Source organism: Vulpes lagopus, chromosome 8, assembly GCF_018345385.1.
Source record: "Vulpes lagopus strain Blue_001 chromosome 8, ASM1834538v1, whole genome shotgun sequence".
Taxonomy (NCBI): domain Eukaryota; kingdom Metazoa; phylum Chordata; class Mammalia; order Carnivora; family Canidae; genus Vulpes; species Vulpes lagopus.
In genome coordinates this window covers 86,592,524-86,609,266 of record NC_054831.1, presented here as the reverse complement: position 1 = coordinate 86,609,266, position 16,743 = coordinate 86,592,524, and the positions used below count along the sequence as shown (strand labels likewise).

The window sequence follows — 16,743 nt, the reverse complement described above, 5'->3', positions numbered from 1 at the left end:
CCTTGCTATGGATATTTGACATTTCCTGAATTTTTCGTAAGCGCAGCTTCAAGACCCCTCCCCCCGAGGCCCCTAGGCTAGAGAAAGATAAGGCCCCCCAGCAGGAGTCTTCCCGTCTCCCGCCCCGCCTCCCCCCCCTGCGGCGGGAGGAGATCCCTAGATCTTGATGAGTTCTCCCCACCCAGCACTCGGTCCGGGATCCAGAGGCCGCAGTGCCCCCCTCCCGCCCCCCAACGACACTGACGGTTCCTGCCGAGGCCCGCAGTGGCGTGAAGGTGGCCTTTACCTCCTCTCGCAGGCTGGGAGGGGGCACAGCCCGCGCAGCTGAGCCAGCTGCAGCAGTCGCCACCGCCCTCCATTCATTAAAAAGAAAAAAAGGCAACAACAACCTCCACCCCTTTTTGTAAAAGAACGACGGCCTCTGGAGGAGCTAGAATCAGCCCCAGCAATCAGGGGTTAAGTTCTTTTCCGGCCCCCCATTCATAAAAAAAGGAGCGCGGCGCATGCGCGTGCGGGGTCTCTTGTGCCCACCCATTCATAGAATCGCGAATGCAGCGCGTGCGCACTGGAGCTCCCTTCCCTCCCATTCATAAAAAAGCCATTTTCCCAGGCAGTGGTTGCAACACCGCCGCGGAGGCAGCGAGAGGAGCTGACAGCGCGGAGCTGGCGCGCGGAGCGCAAGGAGTCCTATCGGTTCCTCCCGCCGACGTCTGCGTGAACAGCGGCGTCTGACCCTCCCGGCTTCGGGGATTTACACAGGCGTGGAGCAATGCTTGTGGTTCTGCGGCTCCTCAAAGTAAGTCCCTGGCCGGTTTCGGGATCCGAAAGTACCCCCTCTGAGTCGCGACACGACTCCCCCGCCGGCTGGGGCAAATGGTGCGCTATTTCTAGGCGCGCCTCAGTGTTCCTTCCCTCTCCCTGCGCCTCCTCGAGCCGCTGCGGTGCGCCGCAGCTCCCCAACGCCCTCGGCTGGGCCGGCTCGGCGCCGGGGGTGTTCACAGCCTGGCATCGGACTTCCCGACCCCGGGGCATTGCCAAGCCCGGCTTCCCCACTCCGAGACTCCGAAAGCCCCGTGCGTGTCCCGGGAGTTTGCTTCTGGCCTGGTTTCTTCCCTCCTGCCTCGAGCGCTGGAATGGGAGGCTTTAGGCTCGGTCAGGAGCCACCTCTTGGGTCCGGCGGGCGCTCTTGCCTTGGGCGGCTTGCCCACCCCGGGCTTCGTGCCCACGGTGCCAGCTCTGCCCAGATCTCCCCAGCCCACTGCAGCGGCCTATGCTCGACGTAGGTTTTTCTTTTCCCTTCGGAGCCGTGAAGGACTGGGTTTTCTACCCTTCTGCCTCCCCCTCGATGGTCACACGGGGATGGCCCGGGACTGGGCATTTCTGCTCCTTCTCTGGCGAGGCGGTTCCTCGCCGTCTGACCTTTGCTCTGCTGCTGCATTTTATGCTGTGCAACTACCTTGCAGTTGCCTTCCCCTTCCCCGGCCTCTGCAGGGCCAGACGCTCCTCGGCCTCCTCGTGCCTCCCTTCTCCGGGCACCGAGCTGTGCCAGGCCCCGGGGCCTGGCCGCGCTGGGGCTGTGGTGGGGGCTGAAGGTGCGTTTACATAACACCGGGCCTGTGGGAGCTGGAGAAAGAGGTTACATGCGTAGGAGAGATAAGGTTCCCGCTTTCCCTCCTTCTTGGTGGTACCAGGCTTGACATCACCGAGCAGAGAGAAGGATAGAGACGGTACGTTCTGAAAATTCTGAATGTCCAAGGCCACAGGGATAAAGAAGGGGGGCAAAGGCGGGTTTGGGCAGCCAGGGCAGCTGGAGCTTGGCTTCATCACTGGGGCCAGGGCTGTGCCCAGTTCCCCCTCCATGAAGACGATCAAAAAGCATTTAGACAGTAGCAGCTCTTGTGCAAGAAGACAATTTCTCAATTCTCTTTGATTGGGGCTGGGGGTTGTGGGCAGAGAAGGCAAGAGAGGCGAAAATGGTTGCTCGGCTTGACGGCTGAGTGATGGACGGAGAAGCAAACTGGGCTGCAGGGGCTGGATGGTGGTGATTAGAGGGGAGAGCTGCTGGCTGCCTCATTCACCAGCTGCTGGATGGGCATCCATATTGCCAAGGCTCGGTGAGGGCAGGAGGCTGCGTTCTGGCCCATTGAGGCTCCAGGAACCCCCAGGCATGGTTAGTGTTGAGAGGAAAGGTGTGGGTTCAGTGGGGTGCCCAGATCAGTGGGAACCCCCACTTTCCTGCCTCCAAATTAGTGGCGTGATTCTCCAGTTTGGGGAGGGGCGGGAGCAAGTGCATGCCTGTCTGGTTAGCTGACCAAGGCTCTCCAATCTTTCTGATGAGCCTCTCGGGGCTACAAAAGCTGGAAGGTGAAGGCCTAGAGCATTTGAAAGAAATATGGCCTTATCAATCTTAGTAAGGCTCACTCTGGCCTGAGGCCCTACCCAATATTGCACTGCTGATTTCACAATGTTTAGATTTTTCTGGATCTCACACGAATGGAGCATAAACATCTGAAATCTTCAGTTTTTTTCCTTTAGTCTGTGAGTGTAGGGTAGACTAGGAAAGGGAATGCTGCAGTTGACCCCTTCAGCTCTGTTTCAGCAGAAGGGTGGAAAAGATGTAGACTTGTCTACAGTGAAATCTATAGTCCTCTTTGCCAGCCCTTGGGAGCAACCTCATTTGCCAGCAGGCTTCAGACAAATCCATTAATGTGAGCCATGCACACAGTGATCAACCAAGATGCTGCATTTGGCCAGTACCTGGTAAGAGGCATTTTGATGGCATATTTCTGAAATCTTGATGGACAAATGTTGCCTGGTTAGGGTGAGGAAGACTCCTAAGACCTCTCTTACTCCTTTTTTAGATTCTGAACTCAGAAGTCATTCCTCTTTTTGTGGAATGATAATCCTCCTCATTCCCACGACCTTTTCCAGATTACCATCATTTTGAAATGACAACATTTCCTTAAAGCTTTGGTTAGGCTTGGTGGGAGGAGACCGAACACAGAGACTAGAATGATTCCTGGCTAAATCAGGACAGAAACTAGGAACTGGTGATCATTGGGAGCTTACAGGTGCCATTTTTGTTTTAATCCTTCCAGAATAGGTGGAGAGGTGAGGCTCTTTGGAATTCCACACTCTGTGCAGCATATTCTTGGACCCACTTCTCCATCTCCATATCCCATTCCCACTCTGGTAAGCCTGACAGTAGCCTCTGCCTAGAGGTTTGGCTGACTTGAATAACCAATGAAGGCAGCTTTCCAAAGCAAAATTTGAAAGTAAGTGATTTAAAAAGAAAGGGGGGAAAAAAGCACCTATTAACACCTTCAGAAGTGGCCCTTGAGGCATACTGCACCCTACAGTTTAATAGTTTGGGATAACACATGGAGACTTCTCATCCAGTTCCTGATGCTAAACCCCTTGGTGTGACATCTAACCCCAAGCTTGGGGCCCCCAGAGCATTTTTCTTTCCTTAGGCCATCCTCTTGGGTAGGACCCAGATGCGTGTACCAAGGAGGTTTGGAAAGGAGCCCACTTTCTTTAGTCAAAAAAGTTAACTGTTCTTAGAGAGCCAAGGCATTTAATCTGGTTCTGAATCCAGAGTGCCTGTCATGTTGATCCTACAGCGTTGGAAGTTCCTTTGTGAGGAGAACTTAGAGGAGGAGTCTTGCACAAACCTGGACGTAGGGATACAGTTGAAAAAATTGGATTTGGGATTGTAACTATGAAAGCCTTTTTAAGGAAGGGGGGGAAGAGCAAGAGTGGAAAGGTTCCATCTCATGGCAAACCTTGATTCCCCCTGATAGAAGGGAAAGCAGTGACCCACTGGGATATATTTTCGGTCTTTAAAAAGAGCTGGAGAAAGGAGGCGGTGATGAGAAGAGCAACATACAGAAAACTGTATTACTCCTTTCAGACCATACTAGAGGCCAGGTCAGAGCAGATGAGGAGCTAGGAAACCTGCTAAGCTTGGACCTTAGTCTCTTCCACTGCAGAGTTGGGGAGGGGTGGGGTGGGTAGAGGCTTCCCAAGAGGGCTGTGTTGTGCTGGGCACCTCATCCAAGGACCTAGTAGTAAGGGAGCCACTTCCTACACAGGAGGTGTGGGGTGTTACATGATGTAAGAGGCGGGGTATTCTTGGCTCTCAGGGGTCTGGGGCTACCCTGCAGATCCGCACAGCTGACAAGGCTGGGGATATATCCCGGATATGTGGCTGGGTTTAAGAGGCTCCACCATTCAGCTGTGATCATGATTGTTCTTTCCAAGGACAGACCGTGGAGGAAGCAAGGGCACTGGGGAGGGAGCACAGATGTCCTGGATCTAGTGGAGAAGGGAAGAGGCTGTTCTGGGGCAGGTGGCCATTTGCAAAAGAGTGCTGCTTTCCCTTGTCCAGTAGTCTTTCTTTTTCTGGTTAGGAGAAGAAGGAGGGAGTGGTCATCTGCCCCATCCCAGAAGTAAGCTAAAATCTATTATTAGGAATCTATGGTGGAGGGTAGCGAGATAAATGATCTTGGTGTGAGAGGGGGCCCTACCCTGGGGGGTCTAGGTTTCTGGTCCCCTCCAAACTTTACTGTGGACAAACGGTGCTGGTGACTAACAGGCTTCATCTAGCCCTGTTCTTTCCTCCCTCTTGACCTCTAGTATCTCTTTAAGGGGATCTTGAAACCAACTTTTAAAGCCAGTTAGAACAGCCCAGGGCCAAGTGCAGCAAGACCTTTCAGACTCCTCCCTGCTTGCGCTGGGGCTTTGCTGCTCAGCTGACTAGTTGTGGATGAGAATAGTAGTGAGTTGGGAACTGCTAGATTGTGACGGGACAAAGGGACGAAAAGCAGCTGTTTTCTTTGGTGATCTCTAACGGATTATGGCCAGAGGTGAGCTCCTTAGGGCTGGGGGAGCCACAAGGATTCTCAGACAAATCCAGCTGCCTCAGTGCTTTGTTTTCCACAGGGGCTGTTCTCTGAAGAGATGCAGAGTTGGTCTTCCTCAGTGGGGTGTAAGGAAGGCAGGTCCCTGGTTTTCCTCACCACCACCCTACCTCCCCACACACACCTTTTAAGCAATACGTCATGATTTGGTTGGAGTTTAATTAACTAACCCGGGATGGTGTCACAAAGAATCAAGTGGTAGTGGTGGGTGGGGTCCCTGACAGCCTAGAGGCCTTTTCTTCTGAACTGATAAAGGGTTAAGCAACCTTAGCTGGAAGGACCTGCCTGCCGACACTGAATGGAGCAGTGCAGAAATGACCCATTCATTCAGAGCCTTTTGCCGGTCTGTCATGTGCTGTCCTATAGTTTTGAAAGCACAATTGTCAGGTTTTCCACGTATTTCCTAACTCCTCTTCCCAGGGGAAGTTAAGGGGAAGTGGTGGGTGGGTGGCATGAGCCTTTCACACGTCCCTTTATTTCTTTCAGCCAGCCTGTCTGCATCCAGATGCTAAGCCCCTCCCACAGGTACGAACACCACAGACCCGCCAAGCGGCCAAGACAGGACTATGTGCTCTGGGCTTTTTAATATCCTGCTGATTCAGTATTCCGGGGCTGTCCTCTGGCTTCCCCGTACTCAGGCCCCTCCCTCCCTTCCCCACAGACCTCGGACAGAAAGCCCCATCTGAGAATGTGCCCTGGGGACCCTTACGTTCAGCTTTGTAGGAGAGGGAGGGAACTCCCTCCCGTTCCAGCGCTTCCTTTTAGAGACTGCTTTGCGGTGAGATCCTACAAGTGAGACTTAAAAAAAAAAAACTGAAAATGAACACACGTAGTAACATAGCAATGTATGAGGTGACAGAAGGGATGGCAAAGAAAACTGAAATGGAAGCAAAGGTAACTTGAGCTCTGGGCCGATCTGTGATGACCGATTTCAAACCCCCAGCCTCCAAGCCAGTCTGCTGTAACCCCTGCTGGTTTGGTTAAGAGCCCCGCGAATGGCCTGAAGAGGCTCCCTGAGGGCTGGTGGCAGACTGGGGAGACTAGTAGAGTTCATGGCTGTGAATGTGATTGGTGCTTTTCCTGCTTTCACATGAATACCCACGGGGTACTGTAAGGGCTGGGGGGTTGAGGCTGCAGGCTCTGGAGCCTTTGCTGTCTGGGTTAGAATCTTGTCCTGATCACTTACGTGCAGGGATGACCCTTTGTTCTTCTTTTCTTCCTTGCATAATAATGGTGTTATTCTCCAAGGTGAGATGGGTGAGGATTAAATGAGAAAATCACTGAGGGCTTAACACAGACCGCCTGATTCGAAGATCTGTTTCATAAATATTCGCTGCTTCCACAACTATTACTATTTATTATGAGAAGTTGGGAGTGGAGGTAAAAGTTTCCTTTCCTCATGCTAATCCATAATAATGCCACCTAAAACTTGATAGAGGTGCTTCTCTAAGTGGAGTGCTGGCTTTGTTTCTCTGGCCACAGTCTTCCAAATTGGCTATCAGTCTTCCAGAAAGCCTAAATGAGGCAAAGCCTCCTCTCTCCTATTTATATTATAAATCTCTTCCTTCCTTGCAGGGGAAGCAGAGAGTACATATTAAACTGCACTTAAGTTCATCAGCACTGCTTAAGACTGGAAGCTGGGTGTGTCCCAGTGAGTAGAGATTGATCTTCTAAAACCAACTGAGGGTTGGGGTTTTTTTTGTTGTTGTTTTGAGACTTCATTTAGCTATGTGAGGGGTTATCAAATAGGCTCCTCGGGAAGTAGTTTTTCTTTGTTAGCCAAATGAATTCAACCCTCCTCTAGAAATCCCTGCTAATGGGGAAGTAAGGCAATGAGGCTTGAGGAGGGTTTTGAGCACTGCCACTCTGAGGCAGCCATGGGTTTTTGCTGAGCTGGTGGCCAGAAGGAATCAGACATCGGGGTTATGATAGGGAAGATGCATTTTGGAATATGCCTGCTAGAGCCATCTTGGGTGCATGTCCCAAGAGAGCTAAGTCATCGTGGACCAAGTTCCCACCTCCATGTCTGGCCCCAACTGTAAGCCCAGATGTTGACAGCTACTTCTGGAGGGTGATGGGAACCTGCTAAGGCAAACATCCCATTGCCTGCAGCTGCTGCACCCACCCTGGCATCCTGGTGGGACTTTTCCATTAATGTGCCTTCTGATTCTAGGGCATATTAAAATCCTTGAGCATTGCCCATGCCCTTTTTCTTTTTTTTTTTTTAAGGTTTTATTTATTTATTCATGAGAGACACAGAGAGAGAGAATGGCAGAGACAAAGGCAAAGGGAGAAGCAAGCTCCATGCAGGGCACCTGACCTTACTCAAGCCCGGGACTCCAGGATCACGCCCTGGGCTGGAGGCGGCGCTAAACCGCTGAGTCACCGGGCTGCCCATCCTTTTATCTACAAAAAATATGTGGCTGTTTTTTAAGAATTCCAGGAATACAACTGGGGAAAGAGGAGCAAATAATTCTCTTCTTTCCCCTTACTCTTTCCAACAGCATGGTAGGTCCCAATCCTAGTCTGAAGAGACAAAGCCCAACTACATGGGGCAATACTGCCACTGACAGTTCTGTTGACAGGACCCTGAGCATTCATGACCCAAGCTTCTGGAAAAGGGAATCATGTTGTCTTTGTCCAGGGTGGGGATTCTGGCTGAGGTGCCAGAGAGTCTTCTATGCTTCCATCAGCATTTTCCATTCTTCTGCCCAGTCACACCTTTTCCTCTAGGCAAAGTCCCCATGGCAGGGAACTGGGGCCCCCAACCCTTGTCTGTTGACCCTAAACCCATTTCTAGAAGCAAAGCTTTGGAGTCCCTGCAAAGAATAAATGGGCTAAGGTAGCATTCCTTGAAGTTATGCCCAGTGCATGGTTGCCTGGATTCTTGAAACAACTCCTCTCCATAGATGAATATTTCATATCCCCCCCATCCAGCCCTGGACCCTGACCACAAGGTCCCCACAGGAGAATGCCTTGGGAAATGACCATTCTTGGTGGTAGAAATACCAGACACTTAAAGCTAACCCTGCACAGGGAAGTCTCCCATTTGAAAAAGATGCTCTCCTTTCACCTGGAGGGAATGTGGAGACAGGAGACAGGTGTTGCCATTAAACAGACTTTCTCCAACATGGAAAAAACTGCACAGAAGTCCCAGCATCTTTTAAGTAGGTAGAGCCATGGGAGCAAAGCCAATAGCACTTGCCCTATGCATATGGGAAATAACAGTTGACCGAGCAATGAGCCTTATGGAAAAGACTTGATGCTTTCTCGCATTAGAAGCCCTTCCCCATGGGATCCCTGGGTGGCGCAGCGGTTTGGCGCCTGCCTTTGGCCCAGGGCGCGATCCTGGAGACCCAGGATCGAATCCCACGTCAGGCTCCCGGTGCATGGAGCCTGCTTCTTCCTCTGCCTGTGTCTCTGCCTCTCTCTCTCTCTCTCTGTGACTATCATAAATAAATAAATAAATAAAATTAAAAAAAAAAAAAAAAAAAAAAAAAAAAAAAAAAGAAGCCCTTCCCCAACAATTCTACCATTTCTGATCAAATACTGTTTCCAAGTAAGGGAGTATAAAATGGAGTTGCCCTAAATGCCTTTTTCACCTGCCTCTTCATTCCTCAGTGTAGACATTGATAAGTATGGATGACTCACCTGGGGCAAGGTGTCCTTCCCCTATTTTAAGACCATTATCTTTCCCTTCTGTTCACACCTTGTTCTGTCTCACCCCCCACCCCCTAGTGGACTCTTCCCAGAGTCTAATTTTTCTCTTGGGTTCCAAATTGTGTCCCCTTGGGCAGAGGTCTTGGCCTTCTGCTGCTATTTCTTTAAATTGATCTCCAGCCGAATTCCGAATGTAAAGGTCAGCAGGCGAGGAAATGGCACTTCTAATAGAAAACAATGTGCACTTTCTAAATTTGAACCAAGTCGTTTCCGCTCTTTGATTTAAGTGACTTCCTGGGGTTCCGTGTCAGGCATTGCAGTTGAATCTCTGGCGGGATTCCAACTTAAAATTGCACTCTCTCGGTGAAATTAGAAACTGATCCAGAGTTGGCTTAGCTATTCTAGTAAATAGCATTTAGGCTGAAGGTTCAGCTCAGCACTTGGAAATGGGTGATGTGAGTGCCCCTCGAGAGGATTTCCCATCCAAGTTGTCAGAAGTGCACCTAGCCAGGGGTTATTAGCCACTGGAGGTTGCTGCCCTTAGAAGTGGTAGTAATAAGTTAATATCCTGGATGTGCAGGCATCACATACAGCCCTTCCTTCTCTTGTGACTATCTGAAATAAAGGCTTTTGTTTGTCAAGCTGAAATACTCTGTGGGAGCTTATAGGGGCGATCTGTCACCGTCACTTCATCCTCAGCACAATGCCTGGCACAGTCCTTTCGGTGTTCAGGAAAAAAAAAAGCTGATGCACTCTAGAACAATGACAGATTACTGGCAGGCATGATGCTAGGTAATGGGTAGCATTTTCTCATTTAATCCTCACAAGAACCCATTGTAAGGATGACAAAACTAAGGCACACTGCCAGGCAGCAGTGAGAATTCAAACTGGATCTGATTCCAGAGCCTGTGTTTATAACCACTGAGCTATCTATCTTAAAAATAGAGTATATTTCACAGCCCTCAGAAGGATGGGTTTTAACAGGCTAGGCTTGAACTCCTGCTGATTTCGGTTGACTTTTGTGTGCCTTTGGACAAGTTACTTTGAACATTCCTTTTCTGTAACTAGAGGAGGGATAATAATAGTCGTTACATTTTAGAGTGAAGAGTCAATGACGTAATATATATGGTGCTTAGCAGAGTGCGTGGCTCATTAAGTGCTAAATAAGTCTTATTTCTACCACTCTATTAATTGTTATTATTAATCATCTAAGCCTTGATGCTGGAGAGTTCACTGAGAGAATCCAGTTCTCATTTCATTTGGACCCCCCCAGGACCTGATGGGGGGTGGGGGTGTTAACAGGCCAAGTACTGATGGCTGGAATCCACTCTTTCTTCCTTTTCCCTACCTCCTCCCCCCCCCCCCCCCAGGGCCCCTAGAAGCCTGTTCCTCTGCACAGTCCAGGACCTCCAGCCCCATGGAGCCCCCGATCCCACAGAGCGTCCCCTTGACTCCCAGCTCAGTCATGGTCCAGCCCCTACTTGACAGCCGTATGCCCCACGGCCGCCTCCAACACCCACTCACCATCCTCCCCATCGACCAGATGAAGACCAGCCACGTGGAGAATGACTACATAGACAACCCCGGCCTGGTGCCCCCCATTGGCCCTAAGAGGACCCGGGGTGGAGCCTTAGAGTTGGCCCCGACACCTGCCCGCTGCGACCAGGACATCACCCACCACTGGATCTCCTTCAGCGGGCGCCCCAGCTCTGTGAGCAGCAGCAGCAGCACATCCTCCGACCAGCGGCTCTTGGACCACATGGCACCACCACCCGTGGCTGATCAGGCCTCCCCAAGGGCTGTGCGCATCCAGCCCAAGGTGGTCCACTGCAAGCCACTGGACCTCAAGGGCCCGACGGCGCCACCTGAGCTGGACAAGCACTTCTTGCTGTGTGAGGCCTGTGGGAAGTGTAAGTGCAAGGAGTGTGCATCCCCCCGGACACTGCCCTCCTGCTGGGTCTGCAACCAGGAATGCCTGTGCTCAGCCCAGACCCTGGTCAACTACGGCACCTGCATGTGCCTGGTGCAAGGCGTCTTCTACCACTGTACCAACGAGGACGATGAGGGTTCCTGCGCGGACCACCCCTGCTCCTGCTCCCGCTCAAACTGCTGCGCCCGCTGGTCCTTCATGGGCGCCCTCTCCCTGGTGCTGCCGTGCCTGCTCTGCTACCTGCCTGCCACCGGCTGCGTGAAGCTGGCCCAGCGTGGCTACGACCGCCTGCGCCGCCCCGGCTGCCGCTGCAAGCACACGAACAGCGTCATCTGCAAGGCAGCTGCTGGGGATGCCACGGCCGGCAGACCTGACAAGCCCTTCTGACGCTGTGGGCTGAAGCCCCCGCGCTCCCCCTGAAAACCTGGTTCCCTCTGACACCTGAGAAGACCAGGGCCAGGGCCAGGCGAGGCCAGAGGTTTCAGTGTCCTGGGGCTGCTTGCTGGTCTGCCCACTCCCACCCTCAGCTTCTGAAGATACGGAGACCACCACTGCCCACCCACTCTTTCCCTAGAGGATGAAGAAGCACTTTGGGTTTTGTTTTTTTGTTTTTCCAGGGTCCTGGAACTTTATGGCAGACAGACAGTGGCAGGAGCGTGGAGTGGTTAGCAGGGGGGAGGGAGGGGATTTTTCTTTTTCAGAAGACGGAACACAGATGTGGACACATATCCGGAAGTTGCAGCTGCTTGAATGCCTTCCCAGTCCCTCCTTCCCCCTCTCTCCCTATCTTCCATTCTCTTTGGCTGCCTGGGAAGAATCACTAACTGAGTGACCAAGGGACCTTTGAAGAAGACCCTTGAAACCCTGACGTGTATACTTTTCCTCCTCCCCCAGCCCCCCAGGTTGCCCCAATAGCTTGGGGAAGGCGAAGACCATGGCAATCCCTGTTGTATATACTTGGGACGCTCCCCCACCCCCCTGCCAAGAGCAGAGGCTGGCCAGCGTGTCCAGGCCTCCTTCCCCACTCCGCCTCCCTGAAGCCGCAAATGGATTTAGGAGCCACTACACAGTGCATTTCTCCCTTCCAACTTCATCACTAACTCTTGGGGGTGTTCAGCTCATAACACCGTCCTTCGGTTCTTACCGAGTCACAGACTCACCTGCCACTATGTGTCCCAAGTTCTCTTTACCCAGATCCTTTCCAGAAATTTTGTGGGTAGAGAAGACTGGGACGGCACATGCGAGACCAAATATCATTTTGCCAATGAGTCTGAGGCTGTGGTCTCTGGATCCAGTCATTATGTTTTTATAGAACAATTAAACCAGATGCTATAACGGTGTTTTAAAAGAAACAATAACGAAACATTTGCTTCCTTTTGGGCCACCCCCAGGAAGGGCTGATTTCAAAATCTGGGGGGCAAGCAACCTCAAGGAACACAGTCCCCCTTCCCACCAAGAAGAGGATTTTAACAGCAAAGAAGAGAGGCAACACCTCCCACTGGCAGAGCGACGGTAGAGCCAAGCTGGGTGTGGGTTCCTTCTCTTCTGATTCTGCTGCTTGCTGTCATAGCCTTTTGTGTACAGTGATGTGTCTGTATCTTTAATGTAAATAGACAGATGATGAAAAAAGAGTCTATTTTAGTGTTAGGAAGCCCTGGCAGGGGAGGAAGAAGAGCAAGGGAGGTGGGAGATTCTCCAGGGGCTTTTTGGGATTGAGCCCTGCTTCTGTGCGTGGCCACACCAACCCTCCCAACAGCCCCCAAAGACGTAGCAACTCTCTCTCAAGGTGCTAAAGGACTCAAAGTGCAGCACGTCCAGTGGGTAGGTACTTGTTGCATGCAAAAGCTGTATTGTGTCTGGTCCTTCCTCCCCAGCCATTGCGCAGGGGTTTTTGCTTCCTGTGATATTTTGTGTGTCGTCCCACCCCTGTGAGAGGAAGTGGCCTGGGTCTATAAAGCTACCCCAGGTGAACCTGGAATTGCGGAAGGCAGACCATGTGTAGCATTTCCAGTTTGTTCTGTAGGAACAGAACCGCCTCCAGGAGGCAAGGAGGCAGGTAGCTGTGATCGGCATGCACCCAATGCTTCTCAAGGACTTTTTTTTCCTTCTTGAAGACTCTTAGTAACATCTTATGATTTAGAATAAGTTAATCGTAACCGTAGGTATTTATTGATTGGAGGAAAGGAGGGGAGGGTCTTATTATTTTAGGCTTTATTTATGTAACATTTGCTAGCTTGTAAAAAGTATGAAATATTGCATCTGCGTTTCCTAAGGCTGATTCATGTAGCTACCCTTGTCACAGTCATGATGGATGTATAGATGTTCTTGCACAAATAGGGAATGGTAGGGAAAACATTTGGCCAACCACTTTTGCTAATTGAATGTATCAGATGCGTACTGAAGGGACTGGAGACGTTTTCCTCAGAACAGGTGTGCAGAGGTCACCCCCAAAACAGAAGGGCACGCGTCCACTCTTGGCAAGGCCTCAAAAGTTTTCCCACGGCCCTTCTCAAATGTCTCCATGGGAAACTTGACCCAGTGGCAAGTTGCACTTTGGTGATCTTGGTGTTCTACACACCCATTCTGTGGAGAATTGATTTACATAAGCTGTGTATACACACACACACAAACTACACACCGACCCCACCGACCCTCTATCTACACAGACCCTGTTTCCTGGCAAACAGCCTCCCGACCCCTGATGAACCCTGACTTTTGTGTACATAGTTGTAAACACAGATTTTTCCGGTTTGGGTTTTCTTTTTTCTTTTTTTCTTTCCCCTGTTCTGGCTTGTTCTTTTTGGTTTGCATTTACCTGCTAGATGGATGTGTGCCGAGCTCCTGGTGCCCCCTGTGTTCAGTGGTAAGGGAAGCAGTGAAGCAGCTTTGGTTCTCCCAGCTCTGTTGCAGGGCAAGCCCTCAGCATGTTCTTCTTGGCTTCTTGGCAAGAAAACAAGACTGGCTTGCCTGTGGGCCCTGGGGGCCAGGCAAGGGCCACTGAGGGACTGAACGCTCAGAAACCTGACACATTTCTCTGGGTGCTTCTGGCTGATTGTGTTTTTGTCAGCAGCGGCTTGCTTGGCTGGATTATGTCTCGTTTTAACCTTTTTTGAAAAGAGCCAGCTGGTTCCCACTTCATTCAACCTGGGATGGGTGGTGGTTCTGCCTGGAACAGAGGGTAAGGTCCACAAGCCTGGGTCCAGGACACCTGTCCTAGTGGGCCATGGCTGCTCCCACCCTGAGGGTGGGTCTGTGAAGGCCCAACACTCCCAAGAAGTACCCTGAGAACTGGCTCTAGGGTAGCCAAGACCTTCCAGATAGATGTTGGAGTGCAACCAAGGCTTCTCATAGTCCCTGGCTGGAAGGAGGTGAAGACCAATCCCCGTTGCTCGCATGGGCCCCTTGATAGCCAACAGAAGTGGAAGACCTTCACAGTGATACGTCTAGATCTTTCAGCATTGTGAAGTCTGTGTGGGTCCCCAAGTGTACACCAAGTGGGGCCCGGTTAGATAAAGACTGGCCCAAGGTTGCACAACGCAGAAGGTACTGGTCAGAACCAAGCATCCAGATTCCATCGTCTCGAAGCTTCGTAGCCTCCCACACTGCCCCAGGAGATGGCTGATGGAGGCTGGGCAGCACGACTTTGCACTGCACCAGTTCACTAGGGCATCTCCCAAGCTTCACCGGCCTTCTGGTTCATGCCTTCGGTAAGCACTTCCATGCCTTCTGCTTACTGTGACAGTTGATGACTAATCTTGCGCTGCCATTTTTGCTGTGGGTAAGTCTGTGTGGTGTCTTCTCTTGCTTTCCTTCTTACCACCCCACAGTCTGGTTTCGTGTTACAAACAGAAAAGCTGTTCCGAGGTTCCCACCTCATCACATTCCTACTTCCTGGTCCCTCTTCATGTAGCCCCTTCTCATCCCACAACAAAAGTTACCACAGAAGGTTTCCTTTGTATAGAATATTTATTTTGAAGCTCTATTTTAATAGTATTTATTTTAGAAAGTCTACTATTGTAAGAGTTCTTCTGTTTGTGAAGAAAAAAACAAGTTAAAAACTGAATGTACTGATCTAGAAAATATATATAAATATATATTGTTAAATATACACAGGACTGCTGTTTCTCGTGTGTTTGTGTTCACATTCCCAACATCCTCACCCAGCAAGACTCCGCATGAGTTTGTCAAAGAACACACATCAAGGGGAAAGGGGGCCTCCTGCCACAGTGGTCCCTTGGTCTGCCTCTGGGACGCCCTCCTACCCACTAGAGGAAAGCCTCACTTTCTTGTATAGATGACTTCTGCCAGAGGCTGCTAAATCTTCCTCGCCTACACAGGAGTGTCTTTGTAACAAGACAGATGACAAAACTCAAACAGGGAAAATAGGAGGCAGAGAAGGTGCCTGCTCAGGTTAGAAAAATTCTGCAACTCCTCTTGGTAAGCCCTGGTGCCCCCAAAGCAGATTTCAGGGCACACAGATTTCTGTGTGTGTGCTGAAAGAAGGCAAACAGAAAGCCCTTGGTGGGTTCCTTATTTTTATCAGGTTGGTGGATATTGTACAAAAGCAGTTCCTTTGACTTGTGAAGTCTTCCATCCATTTAGTGCCTTACCTTTGCCCTTCTAATGGACCTTCCATGAGTTTCCTCTGCCCCTACCCTGACCCCTCAAAAATAACTGGTAAAGACCTGGCCACTTTTCAGTTTATGTACCTGGGGGAACTTTAGTTTGAACATGTGAACACATGCCTCTTGTTTTCTGAAAGAAAAGGAATTGAGTGATTACTGATTTTTTTTTTTTTTTTTTTTTTTTTGTCTGCTGCCATTAAGCATGGGCACACAAGCAACAGTGATGGCAGAAAGGGGGATGGAGGGGAAAATGAGGAGCCCTGGCTCCAGTTCTTGCTTTTTCTGGAATCTAATTTCTGGCCTCTTCCAATTCTTAGTTAAAGTCTCAGGCTCCTCTTTGAGAGAGCCAGACCCATTCCCAGGATCCCCCCAGTCAATGCCTGAGAAGACACAAAGGATGTTCATCCTCAGTGTTGTCCTGTCTGCTCTCTAACTTAAAAGATAGGTTCCAGCCTCCTTAGCCAGACCACATAACCTGTCCCATTCCCAAATGATGGGTGAAGAGTAATGTGTGCTCCAAAGTTTCCCTGTGCTGACAAGGTAAGTGTCACACTGCAGGTACTTTTTTAATCCTCTCAGTCCTGATTGCTGTATATCAGGTTTTGATTCAGTCTTGGGTTTTCCTGATGTTGGACCTGCCCTTGGTTTTACTTTGTCTCTTGGGTTTGGAGAATAAAGACAACAAAAACCTATGCAGGGTGTTGGGTGCTTAGGATCTCACTAATCCAAATGCTGTTTGAAGGAACATGCACCTGTTTTTTTTTAAAATTCGATGTCCAGAGAAAAGGTTCCATGCTAGCCTCCCTGACTGGCCCTTTGTCCCCTGGGCTCCCAGTAATGAAGTGGCTTTAGGTAATAATAAGGGTTAGCATTTGCTGAATTGAACTCTATGTGGCAGACACAGGTTCAGAGATGTGCCCGCATGCCCAGTACATGGTTGGGAGTGGGTGGGGAAAACTGAATTGAAGACTTCTAGCTCACTTTGGGTTAGAAGCGGAAGATAGAGTAAAAAGGCTCCCCAGTGATTGAGTTTTTAAATGAGGAACAAGCAGAATTTCTCCTCCACGCTGATAATCACACACTCCTAAGAGGTCACCACCAGCCTGGTGCTCCTGCCAGAAAGAAAGGCGGAGGGTTGGTATCCCTGCTCAGGGGGACGTGGGGGCAAACCTCAAGATACCCCCTTGGCAACTCTGTTGTATGGCCAGGAAACCCCAAGCCACACCTGCAGCTCCCCAGCTGGCCCCTCCGGCCTGCTGAACCCAGAGCTTGGAATAGAAATAAGCCCCATTTTCCAAAGTATGTTTGTGAGGTGATCAAACGAACCCAGGCATACAGCTCCATGCTGGAGGTGTGTGCTAGATGAAAGCCGAGAGGACATTTTTAAGAGCCTGAAGTTTATTCATCGGAACTTTAATAAAACAATATGTCCATGGCCTGGGGCAGGTATAATTTTCATAATTTATGGGTCTCTAAGACAGGAAGAGAGCTCAGGGTTTTATTGTGTTTTGCACGATAAATGGCATTCCAATTGTCTACATGATGTTCCTTAAGGACTCTTGTCTGGCAGGAACACAGGCCTTCTGGAGCCCACCTGGGCCTCAAG

General features: G+C 50.5%; 1 protein-coding gene across 1 annotated transcript; it reads left to right on the top strand.

Moving 5' to 3' along the window:
• Positions 1 to 600: 600 nt before the first annotated feature.
• SPRY4 (sprouty RTK signaling antagonist 4) lies at positions 601 to 14,620 on the top strand. Its single transcript, XM_041766915.1, has 2 exons — positions 601 to 796; positions 9,953 to 14,620. Exon 2 carries the CDS (start codon positions 10,000 to 10,002, stop codon positions 10,897 to 10,899), a length of 900 nt encoding a protein of 299 aa, XP_041622849.1. The 5' UTR covers positions 601 to 796; positions 9,953 to 9,999; the 3' UTR covers positions 10,900 to 14,620.
• The last annotated feature ends 2,123 nt before the right edge of the window (positions 14,621 to 16,743 follow it).

What these genes read in the sequence shown, in the direction of transcription:
- SPRY4 (XM_041766915.1), top strand. Translation starts at nt 10,000, where the DNA reads ATGGAGCCCCCGATCCCACAGAGCGTCCCCTTGACTCCCAGCTCAGTC.